This window comes from Saimiri boliviensis, chromosome 13 (genome assembly GCF_048565385.1).
Source record: "Saimiri boliviensis isolate mSaiBol1 chromosome 13, mSaiBol1.pri, whole genome shotgun sequence".
In the NCBI taxonomy this organism is placed as follows: domain Eukaryota; kingdom Metazoa; phylum Chordata; class Mammalia; order Primates; family Cebidae; genus Saimiri; species Saimiri boliviensis.
In genome coordinates, this window is record NC_133461.1 from 100767666 (window position 1) to 100785470 (window position 17805).

Genomic DNA, 17805 nt, shown 5'->3' on the forward strand with positions numbered 1-17805 from the left:
ATGACAACTCCAAATAATCCATTTTCACAAACCATTATGGAAAACAGTATGGGGGTTCCTCAAAAAATTAAAAATAGAACTACCATATGATCCAGCAATCCCACTTCTGGTTATGTATCCGAAGAAGATGAAATCAGTATATCAAAGAACGATAGCCAAGTTATGGACTCAAGCTAAGTATCCATCAACAGATGAATGGGTAAAGAAATATGTGTGTACATACACAAGGAAATGCTATTTGGTCTTAAAGAAATCCTGTCATTGTGACAGCATAGATTGACCAAATAAATGTCAAGGGAAGTAAAAGAAGGAGCCATAGAATAAGAGAGAGTAAGACATATTCATAAAATGGGATGTGTGGTGATCTTACTGGGATCCTGATTAGACTAACTGTTTAAAAAAAAATTATGGGCCAAGGGAGAAATTTGAACTTTGAGGAGATACTAGGGAAAATTGCCATCATGGTTTTTGTGTTTTGTTGAATTACATTTTGTTTTGTTTTTTGGTGGGGGACAGATGTTGGCTCATTGCAGCCTCTGCCTCCCGGATTCAAGTGATTCTCCTGTCTCAGCCTCCCTAGTAACTGGTACTCCAGGCATGCACCACCATGCCCAGCTAATTTTTGTATTTTTAGGAGAGATGGGCTTTTACCATGTTGGCCTGGCTGGTCTCAAACTCCTGACCTCAGGCGATCTGCCGCCTCCCAAAGTGCTGGGATTACAGGCATGAGCGTCGCCTGCTGTACATTTTTAATTTTGCCATAATTTTAGATACACGTAATGTTCTAACAAGTAGTGCAGAGAGATCCCGAGTACCCTTTACCTAGTTTCCCCCAGTTGTGACATCTTGCAAAACCATAGTTACAGTGTCACAGCCAAGATTGATACAGTCGAGATCCAGAGAGCGCTCACATGGCCTTTTGCAGCTGCATCCACTTCCTACTCATAACCCCACCTCATCCCCTGGCAACCACTAATGTTTCTCCATTGTTACAGTTGTGTCATTTCAAAAAGGTTACCTAAATGGAGTCATGCACTGTGTAATTCTGGGATTGGCTTTTTCACTCAGCGTAATTCTCTGGAGGTTTGTCCAGGTTGTTATGTATGTCAGTAGTTCTTTTTGTTGTTGAACCATACTTGTAATTGTCTTTAAAGAAAAAAAACCTTTAACTCTTCAAGATACTGTAGAATTTTCAGATGAAATGATGTGTAACATCTGGGATTTGCTTTAAGATAGTCTAGAGCTAGGGAAGTTTAAGTGAATCATTTCTATATGTTAGTAATTGTTGAAGTTAGCTGATGGGTACATGGGATTCAATCAACTGTTCTCTGTACTTTCTGGGTGTTTGAAATTTTCCATTATAAAAAGTTAAAAATTAGCAGTAGGAGCTCCTTAGAGAGAGGGAGCTAACTGCAAGAGCTACAAGTGGACCCAGTCGATAAGTGAGCACCAGGGGCAGGGAAGCATGTGCTTGATCACTGGAAGCTTTCCTGTACGGTGTGATTTGTTGCCATGTCTGTGAATTATTTTTTTTTTTTTCTGAGACAGACCTCCTCTCTCTCACCCAGCTTGGAGTGCAGTGGCGCCATCTCAGCTTACCGCAGCCTCTACCTTCCCAGGCTCAAGTGATTCTCCTGCCTCAAGCTTCCCAAGTAGCTGGGAGTACAGGGCGTACCATCACACCCAGCTAATTTTTGTATTTTTTGGTAGAGAAGGGGTTTTATCACGTTGCCGAGGCTGGTCTCGAATTTCTGAGCTCCAGCAATCCACCCATCTCTGCCTGTTGGGATTAAAGGCACAAGCCATCGCTTTGGCCTGACTTGTTTTTAAATAATTGTAAAGCTATTCTCTGAAAAGAATTTAAAGAAGTCTTAATTATGAAAATAAGACGAAAGATGAACATTTACTTCTGCTCCCTGACCTCCTTCACTGCGTGAGAAGAGGCATCAGTGATTTTGGAGTAAATGGAATTGCTTTAGGGACAGCCCCTGCAGTTGTCCTTTGTCTGTTGTAAGCCATAATCCATCCTAACCATTTCTCGATCAAATGGCTTCCCGCGAGGAGTTCCAATTGTATATAGTTGCTTCTGTGTATCAGACGATCAGCAAGGCTTTTATACTGTGGTAAATTCAGATTTTGATAAGTTTCTGGCCTTTGATAAAATCTCAAGACTGAGGTCAGCAATGCCGGATACGTTTTCAGGACGGACAGAACTGAGGTGCTTTAATTGTTATTTCTGCAGGGTGAGGGGATGGTAATATACTTCTGTTGGCCCATATCCATGAAAAAACAAGTTCAGTCTTTCAATCACGTTGAGCCAATTTTATGTAAGTTTAACTGTATTTCTTTGACCATTCATTCCTTCATTCATTCTTGTTTGTGGAGTAGCCGCTGTATGTTAGGCACTGTTGTAGATTCAGCGACATGATTTCCAAAATCACATGGAAGTTTTTTTTTTAAAATCCATAAATCAGAAGCTATTCTGGAGGTTATAATCTGGTGGCAGTGCCTACGATGTATTAACTGACCACAATGGCCCTATGCCCTACAGTAATACTAATGCATAGTTTGATCTTAGAAATTAAAAGTATGTGAGTTAATGGATATGTTAATTGATTTAACCATTCCACAGTGTATACATATATTAAATCTCGTGTTACATGCCATACATATAGTCAGTTTTTGTCAATTAAAAAAATTTTTTTTCTGTTTTTGTTTTTTTTTTTGAGATGGAGTTTCACTCTTGTTACCCAGGCTGGAGTGCAATGGCGCCATCTCGGCTCACCGCAACCTCCGCCTCCTGGGTTCAGGCAATTCTCCTGCCTCAGCCTCCTGAGTAGCTGGGATTACAGGCACACGCCACCATGCCCAGCTAGTTTTTTTGTATTTTTAGTAGAGACGGGGTTTCACCACGTTGACCAGGATGGCCTCCATCTGTTGACCTCATGATCCACCCGTCTCGGCTTCCCAAAGTGCTGGGATTACAGGCGTGAGCCACCGCGCCCGGCCCTATTTTTTCTGTTTTTTAAAAAGGGTCACTCTGTTGCCCAGGCTGGAGTGCAGTGGTGCGATCTTAAGTCACTGCAGCTCACCCTCCTGTGTTCAAGCAGTCTCCCACCTCAGCCTCTTGCAGAGCTGTGTGTGCCACTATGCCTGGCTAAAAATATAAAAACCTTTTCATATTTTTCCTCATATTAACTCTCAAAGTAATGGAAAAGAATTTAAAAGAGCAAGATAGCTTTTACCATGGGTCAGGCCTCCGTTAACCAACTATATTACATGTCAACTCATTTAATACTCACCACAGCTTTATGTGAAGTGTGCTGTTGTGATTCCTATTTTGTAGAGGAGAATGAGGTGCAGAAAGGTGACGTAACTTGCCCAAAGTTATAAAGCACTTAAGTAAGAGAGTCAGGACTTTAACATAAAGTGTCTGCCACCAGAGGCCAATTTTTTATTTTTCAACTTATCTGCGAGCCCCAGGTTCAGATTTTTATTTTCTCTTGGCTTTCAGGTTCATTGACCAAGCCAGCATTTCCCCAACTGTTCCCTGGAATGTCAACAGATGTGCCATGAAAAAAATATTTAATGGAAAAAGATTTAACCCGGCATTTTCCTAATTTGTCTAGAGATTATTTATACTGTGGAATTCTCAGAGAATTTCATGTTAAATGTATACTGTAAATCACCAGGAAGAACATTCATCTTGTACAATTCTAAAATTATTTTTCTGTGGAATGTTTTGTTTTCAGAGGACATCTATAGATATCTCGGGGAGCACATAGTTTCATGCCATTTCTGTACTCTTGAATCTCACCATTAATTTCACCTAAGTATTCTGTGCTGTCATCCAAATGACCTTTCTTAAATTTAAGGTCAAACGTTGACACTCCCGAAGTCGCTATGTGGTATGCCCTCGTTGCTTTTCCTCAAGTCATCGTGACCAGGGCTCTGTTCCTGCCGCTCCCCCATGGATCCCCTGGCCGCGTCTTGCTGCATGCAAGCTCCGCACCTGTGCTGTGCCGTCTCACTTTGAGCTGCTGCACGTGGCATTCCCTTCTCTTTGAAAAGCCCATTATGGGCCAAAACAGCCCTTGCTTGTTTGAGATTTGCCTTAGACGTTACGTTTCCTGTGGCACCAATCTCGAACACCTCCTGCAGGCCTGGTACCATCTTCTCGGTTCACACAGTCTGGCATGATGCATACATATGTAACTCTTTTCCTTCAGACCAGCAGCTCCTTGAAGAACACATTCTCTTTGCTTGTAGATGCGACACCTGGCAAGTCATTAGCCGGCAAATGGCAGTCTCAATAAATTTGTGAATGAATTCCACATGTATTTTCAGGATGTATTAATTGTTAATATGTGTATGCTAGCCCTAAAGTCTGGTTCTCTCCAACATTATCACATTGAATATATCATTCCTTTTACTCATAACAGTTTTTCTTTCTAGCATTTCAGGACAGCATTTTGAGTTTCCCTGAAGTCTTTTTCATATGAAATTTTTTTAAAAAAACATTCTTATTGCTGATGTGGCACTCAGAATTGAATGTAATACTGCATTCTGGATATTGTTAAGCGACTTTCCGTTTTTATGGAAACCTACATTTTCCATCAATTAATTTCAGACCTTTGTCTTCCATCTTCTGCTTGTGCTTGTTAAAAGGCACTTTGTTTTGACTGAATCTTGATTAATTCATCTGTTGTTTGAATCTGCAGATTCAGCTAGCTTTGTGTTTTCTTCATATTTTACATACACACCTACAGTTTCTTCATCCAGACCTAGGAACATAAAGCAGTCTCCATAGCTTGCAGCATATAACTCACACTACGTTCATCCTGTGTCATCATAACTATGTGCTTCTTACAGATATCTCACGACATACATCCGTGCAGTTAGTTCTAAAGCATCTCATATATTTTTAAATTTATCCAGCTCTTGTTTTGGCAAGTACTTGTGGAAATGTAGAAAGCCTACCATACGACGTATAAACCGAGTTCTGCTTTGTCGTTTATTTGACTTTGTGACTTTGTGGAAGTTACCTGACTCCCTACCCTCAATTCAGATGCTTACAATTTTAAATGCAATATAAAAGTTATCTATTAAATAAAGCACTGTATAAACAATAATGAAAAATATTATAGAAGTTGAAAGGTCAGGCTGGGCATGGTGGTTCACACGTGCAATCCCAGAACTTTGGGAGGCTAAGGCAGGAGGATTGCTTGAGCTTAGGAATTCAAGACAAGACTGGGCAACATGATGAGACAGGCGCCCATCTCTACCAAAAATAAAAAATAAACAGACATGGTGGTGTGCACCTGTGTGGTCCCAGCTACCCTGGAGGCTGAGGTGGGAGGATCGCTTGCACCAGGTGTCAGAAGTTGCAGTGAGCCGAGATGGCACCAGTGCACTCCAGCCTGGGTGACAGAGTGAGATCTTGTCTCAAAAAAGTTAAAGGGTCAAAATTTTACATGGTACTACATCTCTGTCAATTGCAATGTTTTAATGCATTTTCTCAGGTTTTAAAAAGTTGCAGAAAGAAGAAAGGAAAGGGAAAGAAAAGTGTTCAGAAGTCTATATATGGGGAAAGAGACTTTGCTTCTAAGAAGCCCCTCCTCAGTCCTATTCCTGAGCTGCCTGAAGTCTCTGAGATGACACCTTCGGCTCCAAGCGTCCGACGACTAGATTCAGGTATGCTGTCCTTTTCCCGGGAGTTATATTTTATCTTTTCTCTTTGCCCTCTTCATTGCTATTTCACTTTTTTCAGTTTTTTCACATTCACTGTGTAAAGAGTACATAAATTAAAAAGCAGCATTTCCTCGCATTAGCATGAGAATTTCAAGTGGAAGAAAGTGACTTGTAACCTGTAGGTGGCTGAGATCCTTTACAGACTCTGATGGAAACTCTGGTTCCTTTCCCCAGAAAAACTGAGACACAAGGTTTTTGCATATAATACTAGTAATAATCTCTATGCATCCTGTTTCCTTTGGCTTTTTAAAGCATTTTGTGAAAATAAATTCCACTGGGTGGGGTAGTCCATCATTGAAAGTGAATGAGAGCTGGAGCGCCCACCTGTAATCCCAACCGTTTGGGAGCCTAAGGCGGAAGAATTGCTTGAGCCCAGGATTTCGAGGCCAGCCTGGGTAACATAGCAAGACCCTGTCTCTTAAAAAAACAAAAACAAAAAAAGTGAACGAGGTGATAGTTCAGTAATAGATACACCTTATATGAGTTAAAGACAATGTTTTGTTAGGGTCGGCTCTACTGAGCATTTTCTAAAAAGAATACATATAAATTGATCTTGATTAACTTGAAAGTTATTTTATTAGCAAGTCAGTTGATATACTGGGTAGATAAAAAATGGATTGGAATTGCTTCTGGTTTCTAATGCCAACATTTTAAATGGACTGACTCTTGCTGAAAATCATAAGGATTTTTTTTTTTTTTAGTAGAGATGGAGTATCCCTATGTTGCCCAGGCTGGTCTCGAACTCCTGAGCTCAAGCGTTCTTCCCACTTTAGCCTCCCAGTGTACTGAGATTACAGGCATGACCCACCCTGCCTTGCCTGGAAATGATGATGTGTGTCCACTTGGTGTGTTGATTTTGTATAGAATCATTTTTTAAATGGGTACCTTTGTCAGTCATTAGATATTTATAGCCTGCCTCCTATTTACAGTATACTATACAAGATTAATAATAGATTTGAGGGTGAGTGAGGTACATGCCACCATAGACTCTTGGCTTCCACGTCTGCTTAACATTAGGATAGCGCAGGAGTGTAAATAAATAACCACCTCTCTGTCGCCACACCGTGGCTCACACTCCTCTTCAGCCATGCTTTCTCACAGGCTGCGTTGCAACAGAGGACCCACCACTCTAGCTTTTTAATCTGGCCTAATGTTGCTTATCTTCCAGATTTGGCTGTACTATCTGTTTTTCCAGGAATACTCTGCAACATACTTCCATCCATCACCTGGCTGTATGATCTGTTTTCCGTGTTCCCCTGATCCCTAAAACTTCAGTCTCCTTGACAGTGGAAACTAAGTCTTATTTTCATTACATCTCTATTTCCTAATAGGAAGTTTCCAAAAGATGTTTAAACAGTGATTGTGTGGTAAAATTTTCCGTCTTGCGTCCTATTAGAGAATTTCTTTTTAAAAATACCTGAAGCATTTTTTATCTATATCCAGTGGTATCACCAGCTGTATGGGTTTAAAGCAATTCAGTTCCTTCCTTCCTTTATCTTCTCTCTGTTTCTTTCTTTCTCTTTTTTCTTTCCTCTCTCCCTATATCTCCTTTACCTTCCTTCTCTAGTATGTTGGATTTTATGCAAAATATATAAATATCAATTAATTTTTTTTGAGATGGAGTCCTGTTCTGTTGTCCAGGCTGGAGTGCAGTGATGCAGTCTTGGCTCACTGCAACCTCTGCCTCCTGGGTTCCAGCAATTCTCCTGCCTCAGCCTCCTGGGTAGCTGGGACTACAGGCGCATGCCACCATGCCCGGCTAATTTTGTATTTTTAGTAGAGATGATGTTTCAGCTGATGGCCTCAGGTAATCCATCCACCTCAGCCTCCCACAGTTCTGGGATTACAGGCGTGAGCCACTGCGCCCAGCCATAAATACCAATTTTTAAAGCTGTCTAAAGAGCCCAACTAACAGTGGTTGGCATTGAGAGGACACTCACCTGTTTAATCTGTAGCTTTAAGTGACATGATTTTAAGTACCTTAATTATATATGAATTTTTAAATGGAAACATTGTTTTTCAGACTTTTGGCTTGCGTTACGTTTTGTGCATCTTTTAGTTTTTATTTTGTTTAAAACACTTTATTCATCTGACTGTCCACTTAAAAACATTATCTGCGATGACTAAAAAGATTCCATCTAATAGATCTAAGATTTAGAACTCATAAAGCCTGAATTCATGTGGGCTATGTTACCATTCTGAAGAACCTGGATGACGGTTTTCCCATCTCTGATGTGCCAGAAACACATGAAAGGCTACCCATGGGTGTCTTCCTAGAAGATAATTAGTCAAAGTCTGAGGAATTAGGGGTCGATGTTGAGAATACTGAAACAAACATGGTTCTGTCTGAGAGTCCAGTGCACTTATAGTTTTTAACAAAGGGCATGAGACCTGAGTGTCTTCAGGTATGCTGTTTTCGCACATTAGTCCTCAAATAACCCAGAATGCCAAATTTTCCCTTCTCTGTTTCAGAGGATACATTGATAGAAAGTTTCAGAAGCATCATGTTGCCTGTTTTCAGGGAAATGGGTAAACGTTGCTGTCTTGTGCTAATGGACCTTGTAGCAGGGGAAAGATTAGAATGGGGGGAGCAGTATCGGATGCCATTCTCATTTTCATGGTTTGAGGTTATATGCTTTATTAATTCATGCATTGAATACCCATTTTCTTAACCCGTGAATCGTGGAAGAACTAAAAGAAGAGGATGGTGACGGATGGCCGAGAACATTGTAACTTTTGTGGGTCTTGTAAAAGCTGAAAATACCAAAACAAAACAGGGCACCTGATGATTTAATAAATGTAAAGTTCGTTCCCATTGTTACTTTTTAATTAGATTTAAACTTATTTACCTGCCCATAGGTTATTTCAACTCAAATGGCAAACTGGAAGAAGTGAAGGCTCCTAAAAATCTGGTGAAAAGAAAGGATCTTTTGCCTCAGGACCCAGATTTGCATATGCATCAAGGCTTTGATAAATATGACGCCTCTGAATCCTCCTCTTATGTAAAAAGTTCGTCATCACTTGGTAATACTGCATCTGATGAAGATCCAAATACAAATAGGATGAACAGTGATGAAAATAAAAATATTCCAAAAAATAAGTCGGAAAGTGAAAATGAACCCAAAGCTGGAACTGATGGTCCTGATTGTTGTGCTTCTGTAACTGAAGAACGTGTGGCATTAGAGAATCCCAAACCTGCTCTGATCCTGCAGCAGGGTCAGGAATTTGCTGCTGCTGGTCAAAATGCGGAGACCCTTTGTCACATCTTCCAAATTTCACCAGATCTAAACATAAAGTGTGAAAGACAAGATGACCTCTCAGTAGCTGCAGAAGGAAAACTCCAATGTAATCATTTCATGCCTAACTCACAAGTAGACTGTCATTGTTTAGGAGATGTCTTAATTGAAAATAAGAAAGAATCTAAAAGCCAAAGTGAGGATTTGGGAAGAATACCCATGGAAAGTAGCAGCATTACGAGCTGCAGAGACAGGAAACATAGAAGACGCTCCACGTATTATTCTGATGGTCATAGTTTACCTTTGGAAAAAAATGGAAATCGCACACCCTCCTACAGTGTGGGCAGCTCTGTAGAAATGAGTTTAGAAAATTCTGAACTGTGTAAAGAGTTGTCTGACACCATTGAGCAAACCTTTCAGAGGAGAAATGGTGAAATCAAAGTGCGACGTAGCATGAGGCTACAGAAAGAGTTGGAAGACGAAGGGCTTGCATGGATTTCACTTCGACTTCCTTCCACTTCCCAGAAAGCTAAAAGAAGAACAATAAGTACATTTGACAACAGTGGATTTGATAGTATGTGTCCCAGAAAAGAAACTGTGCCCTCCAGACAAAAACTAGGCATGGCATCTCCCGTCTCAGATCAAGAAAACAGCCAGGGCCCTGCTGCTGGTTCTTCTGATGAACCTGGTAAGAGGAGGAAGAGCTTTTGTGTGTCTACACTTGCAAATGCTAAAGCTGCTTCCCAGTTCAAAGGCTACCGGAGAAGATCCTCTCTCAGTGGGAAGGGAGAGAGCCCTCTGACTGCCGTGGAAAGGATTGAGCGTAGCAGAGGAAGAAAGCAGTAATTGACATTTCCTGCAAGAGCCTGTGACAAGCGGGAAAGTAAGCGTCTGTGCCAAAATGATCTGTCTAGTTCCCATCCTCTGTTCAACCTCGGTGTTTCAGAAGTTCCTAATAAATAAACTCATTTGAGTTGAACCTACTTTTAAGTAGAAATAAATAAACTTTTTCATCATTCAAAAAGAAAATATTCTATTAAATATACCCCTTCCCCCAGAGAGTGTTTTATTATTACGATTTTGCTAAAGGGATTATTCTTAGACCCACAAAACATCTCTAAATTTTTAGACCTTTTTTTTTTTTAGTATATATATATTTAATTACATATTTACCACTGAAGGTTTAGACTCTGTTGTTAGAAGCATCTGTTAGAATCAACTGATTTTATCTGGAAAAGAAGTCCCCTACCCTCCGCAAAAGACAAATTGATATAATTATGGGACTTTATGAAAACTGAAGGAAATATAAACTTGAAGACTTAAAGTGGGTAAGATAGGTGTTTTTCTTTAAATAGCAAAAAAAAAAAAAAAAAAAAAAAAAAAAAAAAAAAAACCTGGCTGTAAATCTTAACTAACAAAAGTTGAAATTACAAAACTTATTTTCCTTTGGTTAAATTTAAGAGAAGCGTTGATGGCTTGCTTTAACTGTCTCAAATGAGATTTTTATTTTAATAGATGAAATCCTAAATAAGAAATTTCAGAAAATTCTTTCAATAACCACAATCTTATAAATTCGTCGTCAATGAATATATAATTTAGAAATAACTCTGATCTGAAACTGCTCACTCCTTCAAGATTCCTGTATGCTTTGTTGTGTGTGTGTGTGTGGGAGGATTTTTTTTTTTTTTTTTTTTTTTTTTTTTTTTGGTGAAAATACAGCAGCTCAGTTACAGACCGGGCTCTGAGATTATTCTAATGAGGCACAGGCAGTTTGGGACTTAATTCATGGTTTTCTATTATAAAATTTTGAAAACCAGAAACTCACTGAGAAAGTTAGTTTACTACCTTGAAGTGTGGTGGTAGGTCACTGATTTCTTTTCTTAACACTGAGTTTTCCAACAGTTCTTTTTCTCTTGTAATATCTGGCACTTGACTTGATTTCTCTAGCTTTTACAACATCTCCTGTGGCTGTTTGGGTGATAGTCTGAAAAACTAGATTGCTATATATCTGGAATTTATGAATGTATGTAAATCATTGTATCATTAAACAATTGTCTTTGAAATCCTTTAAATCATTAAACTTTCCCTCTCCTTGATAGCAGAAACATGTTAACAAATAGAGGTCTCTATAAATAACACAGCAGGGAAGAAAGCTCCCGCTGGGCGCCCATTTCCCCCTTCTTAGATAGAGACTATTTGTTACCTTCTTGGCACCGGCAGGTCTGGAACTCCTGCTGCTAAAGACTAATGTATTTTACATTAACACTCAAAGTGATCCCCAATTTCTTCTGCTCAACGGTGGATTGTTTTTAAAATTCTTTTATCTTTACATGTAAATTATTTATAGACTTCTTTTTTTCCCCGTTTCTAGTTTGGTGTGGTTGGCAAATCACTACCACTAAAAAAACAAGCTCACCGCTCCCCCCCACACACAGCAAAACAATGAAAGAATTAGCTTCTCTGAAGCTTTTTCATTTTGCCTGATTTTAAAACTTTCTGAAACCTGATAAAATTGTTTTGCATTTCTACCTTGTCTGATATGAAGACTGACAACTAACGATTCTAATTTCACTCCCTGTTTTTCTATAATGATCTATGATCTCAATTGTATTTTAATTTTTTAAATTTCACACGCTTTGTTTTATTTCTCAAAATGCTAATGAGAATGAGGGAGACATTTCCGATCTGTGATTGGGCATGGTTTTTCAAATGTGAAATGTCTCTTTTTCTAGCAGCAGTTAAAAATGTAAACACACTCTTAGTTTCAGAATGTTTCATTGTAAACATGTTGTTGATGTTTGCCAATAACAAATAGGCATTTTTCCTGAAAAGAACAGATCTGAAAAAGCAACTTAGAAGCAGTTTTTTTTATCTACCAGGTCTCATGTGTACGAGATTTGTTCTGTATTCGGTTGTTATTGCATGTTGGGGTTTTTTGTTGTTGTTTTCTTTTTTCACAATTTGTTTTCATTAATGGTTAAATCAAAAACTTGGCTTCAAAATGTTTTTTTTCCCCCTGCCATACCTCGTTCACTGCCGTAACTAACCCTTGCTGTTCTTAAATCGTTTCTGTTCCTGTAGATTCTTGTTTCTTCCAGAAGATGGCAGTCCAACCTCTGAAGTTTTTCCTTCTCTGCATAACCTAATGGCTGTGGCCTGGGTGGCCCTCTATTTTCACTTATTTTTCTTCCATAAATAGTACGTATCTATTGAAAAACAGTACTGTACAGGATTTAAAAGTAGCAATATGGCAGCTATCTTCCTTCAATTCCACATCGGCATCATCCAGCCACACCCTCCTCTCTTCAGCTCTGTGCAAGCACTTAACACCTGGCCTGCGCCTTTCAGACCTTTCCTGTATAAACTCTCGTGCATAGTTCTGTTGTTTCCTAACAGGATCACTCTATGTGCCGTTGTGCCACTTGGTTTTTCTAATTCACCAAAATGCCCTAGTCTCCTTTAGTCTTTTCATGGATCGCCCCAGTGCTGCTACTTCAGTCTTTTTTAACCGCTGCGTAGAGTTATATACCTTGAATATAAGGTATTATATTATAAGGAGAAGGTGGCCATCTCCTTACTAATGGATGAATGTCAGTGTCTCTAGCTTTTGTGATTAAAGCAGTACATATCACAGCAAATACAAAGCCATATTGGGCTTGTTGAAAATACCTATAAGAAAAATTTCTTGAAATTAAAAGAAAACTATTATGTTCTCTTCTGTGGATCGTAACCGGCACATTCCCCTTACAAACTGTGTAGTATTCTTGCCTTCTTTCTGCCTCTCATTTTCTGTTCCTACTACTTAATGCCATTTTGCTTCCATCTTCTGTCACTACTGCCCCTACTTCCACTTAAGCTGCAGAACTGAGGGTGAGGCTTAGATCTGGCATAAGGAGAAGAGAATGATTAATTATGCCTGGTTTATCCTTTAGGAGAGCTACTTTTCAAAGTCAGATTTATTGAGGTATAATTAACCTACGGTAAAGTTTGGTTTTTTAAAGCATCCAGTTTGAATTTTGGCAAATTTATAGTCATGTAACCAGTGCCACAATCAAGTAACAGGACATTTCTGTCACCCCAGAAGAAGTTTCCTCATGTCTCTTTGTAGTCAGTTGTCTACCTGCCAACCCCAGGTCTTCACAACTGCTGATCTAATTTCTAGTGTTACAGTTCTGTCTTCTTTAGAGTATCATACAAATGAGATCATACAACATATACCCCTTTGTGTCTTTAGCTTAGCATGATGCTTTTGAGATTCCCCCATGCTGCATGCTGTAAGTAGTTGATACTTGTTTATTGCTGAGTAGTATTACATTTTCTAGATGTACCAGAATTTGTTGATCAGTTTACCACTTGATGGATATTTGGATTATTTCTGATTTGGGGCTATCATGAATAAAGCTGCTATAACCATTCGCATATGGATCCTTTTTTTTTATAGACACATGGTTTTATTTATCTTGCATAAATACCTAGTGGTAGGATTCCTGGGCTGTATGGTGGTAGTATTAATATGTTTACCTTTTTAAGAAACTGCCAAACTTTCCATAGTGGCTGCATGCTTTTGCATTTCCTCTGGCAACACAGGGTTTTGTTTGTTCCACATCTTCACCAGCATCTGGTATCGTTAGCCTTTTTTCATATTAGCCATTCTAGTATTTTTGCAGTAGTTTCTCTTGGGATTTGGTTTATATTTCTCTAATGACTAATGATACTGACCATCTTTTTCTATGCTTATTGGCCATCTTTATATCTTCTTTGTGGAGCTGTCTTTCCATGTTTCTTGGTGCATGTTTGTTGTTGCTGTTATTGTTGTCTTACTATTATTTACTTAAAATAATCTGTACATTTGGATACACATCCTTCATTGGCTATGTCTCTTAAAATATTTTTTTTTCTCATTTTGTGGCTTATCTTTTTATTTGCTTAGCAGTGTCTTTTGAAGGACAGATTTTCATTTTAATGAAGTCCAGTTGACTTGTTTTTAATTGTTCATACTTTTTGTGTCCTAGCTAAGAGACCTTTGCCTAACACAAAGGCACGAATATTTTCTCCTCTGTATTCCAGTTGTATCGTTTTAGCTCTCAGGCAAGTGTTAGATTCACGTTAATTTTCTTGTGTAAGGTGAAGGTAGGTTTTTTTAAATTTTTGATGAAAATCCTCCAGCACCATTTGCTGAAAAGATTTAACCATTTCTCATTGACTGACATTGGCACCTCTGTTAAAATTATTCAACCTTACATGTGTAAATTTCTTTCTGGACATTATTCTGTTCATCTGTTTCTTCTACCAATATCGTGCCACTGTGACTATAAAAGAAGTTGTTAGATTTTTTTGTTTTTAAATCATAGTTGAAGTTTTTTCGTGGTGGAGTGAGGAGGCCAGAAGAAGCAAAAGGTTGACTAGCCACATCAGTCTGGGCCGTTCATCATACCCAGCCCTGTACTACCATTTGGGTGCAAGAAGCCAAGCCAGCAATGACAGTCTCTCCTAGACACAGTGAGGAAACCAGCCTCTCTGGGTGCCTCTGTGTTCAGTCTGGTCCTCTAGAAACTAGTTTACTACAGTTTATGATTTAAAATTTGACCCTAAGTCACTGAAAGATTCAGTCATCAAGAAATAATTCTCTTTTTGGACACCGTACTCTGTATAGCAGTAAAAAAAAAAAAAAAAAAAAAAAAAAAAAAAAAAAAAAATAGGTGAATTAAGGTTCAAAATTAAATTGCTAAAAATTATCTAATACGCATGGCTCGTTTATTTCCATAAATTGAAGATTTTATTATAGTTTGGTTTAGTGTAAAAATTATTATCCAGGCATGGTGGCTCACACTTGTAATCCAAGCACTTTAGGAGGCTAAGGCGGGAGGGGAGGATGGCTTAAGCCCAGGAGTTTGAGACCAGCCTAGGCAACATGATACGACCCTGCCTCTACACAAAAAAAAAAAAAAAAAAAAAAAAGCTGGGCATGGTTGGTTTTAGTTACTCTGGAGGCTCCAGCAGGAGGATCACTTGAGCCCAGGAGGTCAAGGCTGCAGTGAGCCATGTTCGTGCCACTGCAAACCAGCCCGAGTGACAGAGTGAGACCCCATCTTAAATAATGAATGTCACTGTCCTTACCCAGTAACTTAGCATTTGAGAATGATTTCCTGTTGTAGGAAAATTGTCCTGCACCAGCTCATTCTAGGTAGGCAGATTATGGACTCATTGATAAAATTATTTGCCAGCCGTTTATTCAGCAACTACTATGTGCCAGGCATTAATTTCTAAATTGCTTTCAAGATACTCGGTTTTCTTTCTGTAAGGGGACAAAATTGCAATACAGGGTATGATGAAAAAGAAAAACCCTGACCTGTTAGCCCTCTCGGATCACATAAGTTTAGTTTCCTTCCAGAAGAAATGATGCTTAAACAAAATTCACCGATAAGCGTTTTAGAGGAATGGGGACCCAAAAGCCACATCCCATTCCAAATCTTTGATTGTTATTCAGTAATTATTAAATAATTTCATTATTCATTAAACTAAGACTAGGCTTCATCTCGTGTTTTTCTTTTAAGTATTTTTTAGCTTTCATTATTTTCTAACCTGTAAATACATCTGGAAAAAGCATGAATTTGAAATTAGACTGCAAGTTATGAATTGTGCCTAAAACTTTAAAGACATGTGCTGTGCTCTCGAATGCTTAGGCATTCCTGTCTCATACTCTTGGGTTTCTGTGAAGTGTATCTAAAGGGTTTCACTGTGGGTTTGGAGTCCTAGACCACGTAAGTGGAATTGGGATAAAATTAATTTACAGCAAATAATTGTATGTCCAAAATGTAGCAAACTTTTGTTTATTTGAAGATTATTACATAGCTTAGTCTTAGCTCTACAATGGGTTAACTAATGTACTATGGCCTAATAGTTTCAAGTGTATCTCATATTGTGCAGGTGTGTTCATTTTTGCATATTCTTTGATACTTTTCTGTTTATGAAATTGGGATACAGATTGCAAGTAACATAATAGCTTAAATGAGGTGAGTAATTAATGCCTTTCAACTGGTACATATTTTTGTTCCACATCTTCAACCAAAATCATACTTAACCTGATTATGATGTGACCTTAAAGATTTATTAGAAGGGTTTTTAGAAACTCCTAGGAAATTGAGAAGCAAACATTTTCTGAAACTGCTTTTATTTTTTGATACTTTTTAAGCATTATATTTCTTACATGAAAAGAGAAAATTGAGCATTTACATTAAAGAAGAATACAGGTTTGCATTTTCTAAAGGGTAGGTTGGGATTTCAGTACAGAATTTCCAGTGACCACCTAGAGAGCTGACTTTTTTAAGTCTTTTTTTCTCATTTGTTGTCGGCATACAAATTGGCTAGCTTAATTTATGTTCTGTGATAAAAAGCTGGCTTCAGGAATGCATACAGCTGAGATTTCGGTTTTAGAGGTAACTGAAGAAATGTCAAATTATCTAAGTTGTTGAAGTTTCTCATTCTTAAGTGTATGTGTGAATTTTTAAGCTCAGAATTTAAAGGTAACTTACATGTATTTGCTATGTCTAATAATTCTCATGGTTTATTCACTCAAAATTTGCTTTCAAACTTCTTCCACTTTGATAATATTTTGTAATGTCAAATACAGTGATCTGATAGGGCATTCCTTTTGCCTTTGAAAAGCAAATTGCAATTCCCAGTGTTCTGATATCCCAGATGCTTGTTGGTAAACAAGGAAGTAAATGTCAATTTCTTCTCCTTTTTTTCACATCACATAACTGCTAAGTATCAGGTGCTTGCAAAAATAGGTTCATCCCTATGTCTGATTAGAACATGGGAATAATTTTTCATTATAAAATGGGTGTCAAACAGTTGAAACTTTATAGAGAAGATGAGTAAAATAGGAATTTTTTCACTTCAAGTACATTTAGTTTAGATGCCAGGCACTTGAATGTAAAATAAAAGATTTTCTGCCTAACAGTTGTATAAAATACAATATGTACGTTTTATAATTGCTCACAACAGAGCAATCATCAATAACCTAAAGCAACCAGTCTTGTCTTTTCTTGTTTTAAGTAAACGCTGCGAATGAAGATTTCAGAAGTATTCCCTAACTCAAACCTGAAAAACCTGGTGTTAGTCTTGGGTGATTTCCAGTGACCCTCTGCCTCCCTTCTTCCTGCCCCCTGTGTAGATTTGGAACTGGGCAGCCATTTTTGTTTTTGGAAGGGAAAGGAGACAGATATAATGAATGACTTTTATTGTGCAATATTTCAAACTCTCTTGAATGCATTCGAAGGGATGGAAACTGTTCTGCCCTGTGTCATAGCCAAAACAAACAAAATATATTCCCTAAACCTGGATGTGTGTTTCTCTCAAACTGGCTGCAGTTAGAGTTTAGCTCTCAAGCAAGAATTTGGTTTGACAATTTTTAGCCCTTGTTCAACTGAGTATTAGGATAGGTCACAGCCAAAGCAAATACTGTGGGGAAAAATTAATGCACATATTTACAGCTTGCAGGTGGCATTCTTAAAAGTTGGAGATTTGTCTTAAGGAATTGCATTTGTGGTAATACTTTTAAATAGACTACTTTTTGTGAATTTTTTTTAAATGAACTCTGATAATAATGACTCTGAATGTAAATAAATTCTACAGAGGTCCCTCAAAAGTGATAAATGCTTGAATTTAAGTATTTAAACATTTAGGGACCACTAAGAATCTGAGAATTCTAGGAATATCGGACCCAGCAAATATGCACTAAAACCCCCTTGACAGTAGCCTTCTAGTGTCCCCAAGACATCCACTCTAGGAAGCATCAGTGGCTCCTTTACGACGC

At 38.3% G+C, this 17805-nt stretch overlaps 1 protein-coding gene across 5 annotated transcripts in view; it reads left to right on the forward strand.

Annotated features, from left to right (window-relative positions):
* The window catches only part of CDCA2 (cell division cycle associated 2), a 54675-nt gene extending 38771 nt beyond the window's left edge, over positions 1-15904 (forward strand). For all 5 annotated transcript variants that reach the window (XM_074384074.1, XM_074384073.1, XM_074384077.1 and 2 more), the window contains exons 14-15: positions 5523-5694; positions 8611-15904. In XM_074384074.1, coding sequence (XP_074240175.1) covers positions 5523-5694; positions 8611-9833 — 1395 coding nt within the window. In that variant the 3' untranslated portion in view covers positions 9834-15904. The remainder of the gene's footprint in view (positions 1-5522; positions 5695-8610) is intronic.
* Positions 15905-17805: the final 1901 nt, after the last annotated feature.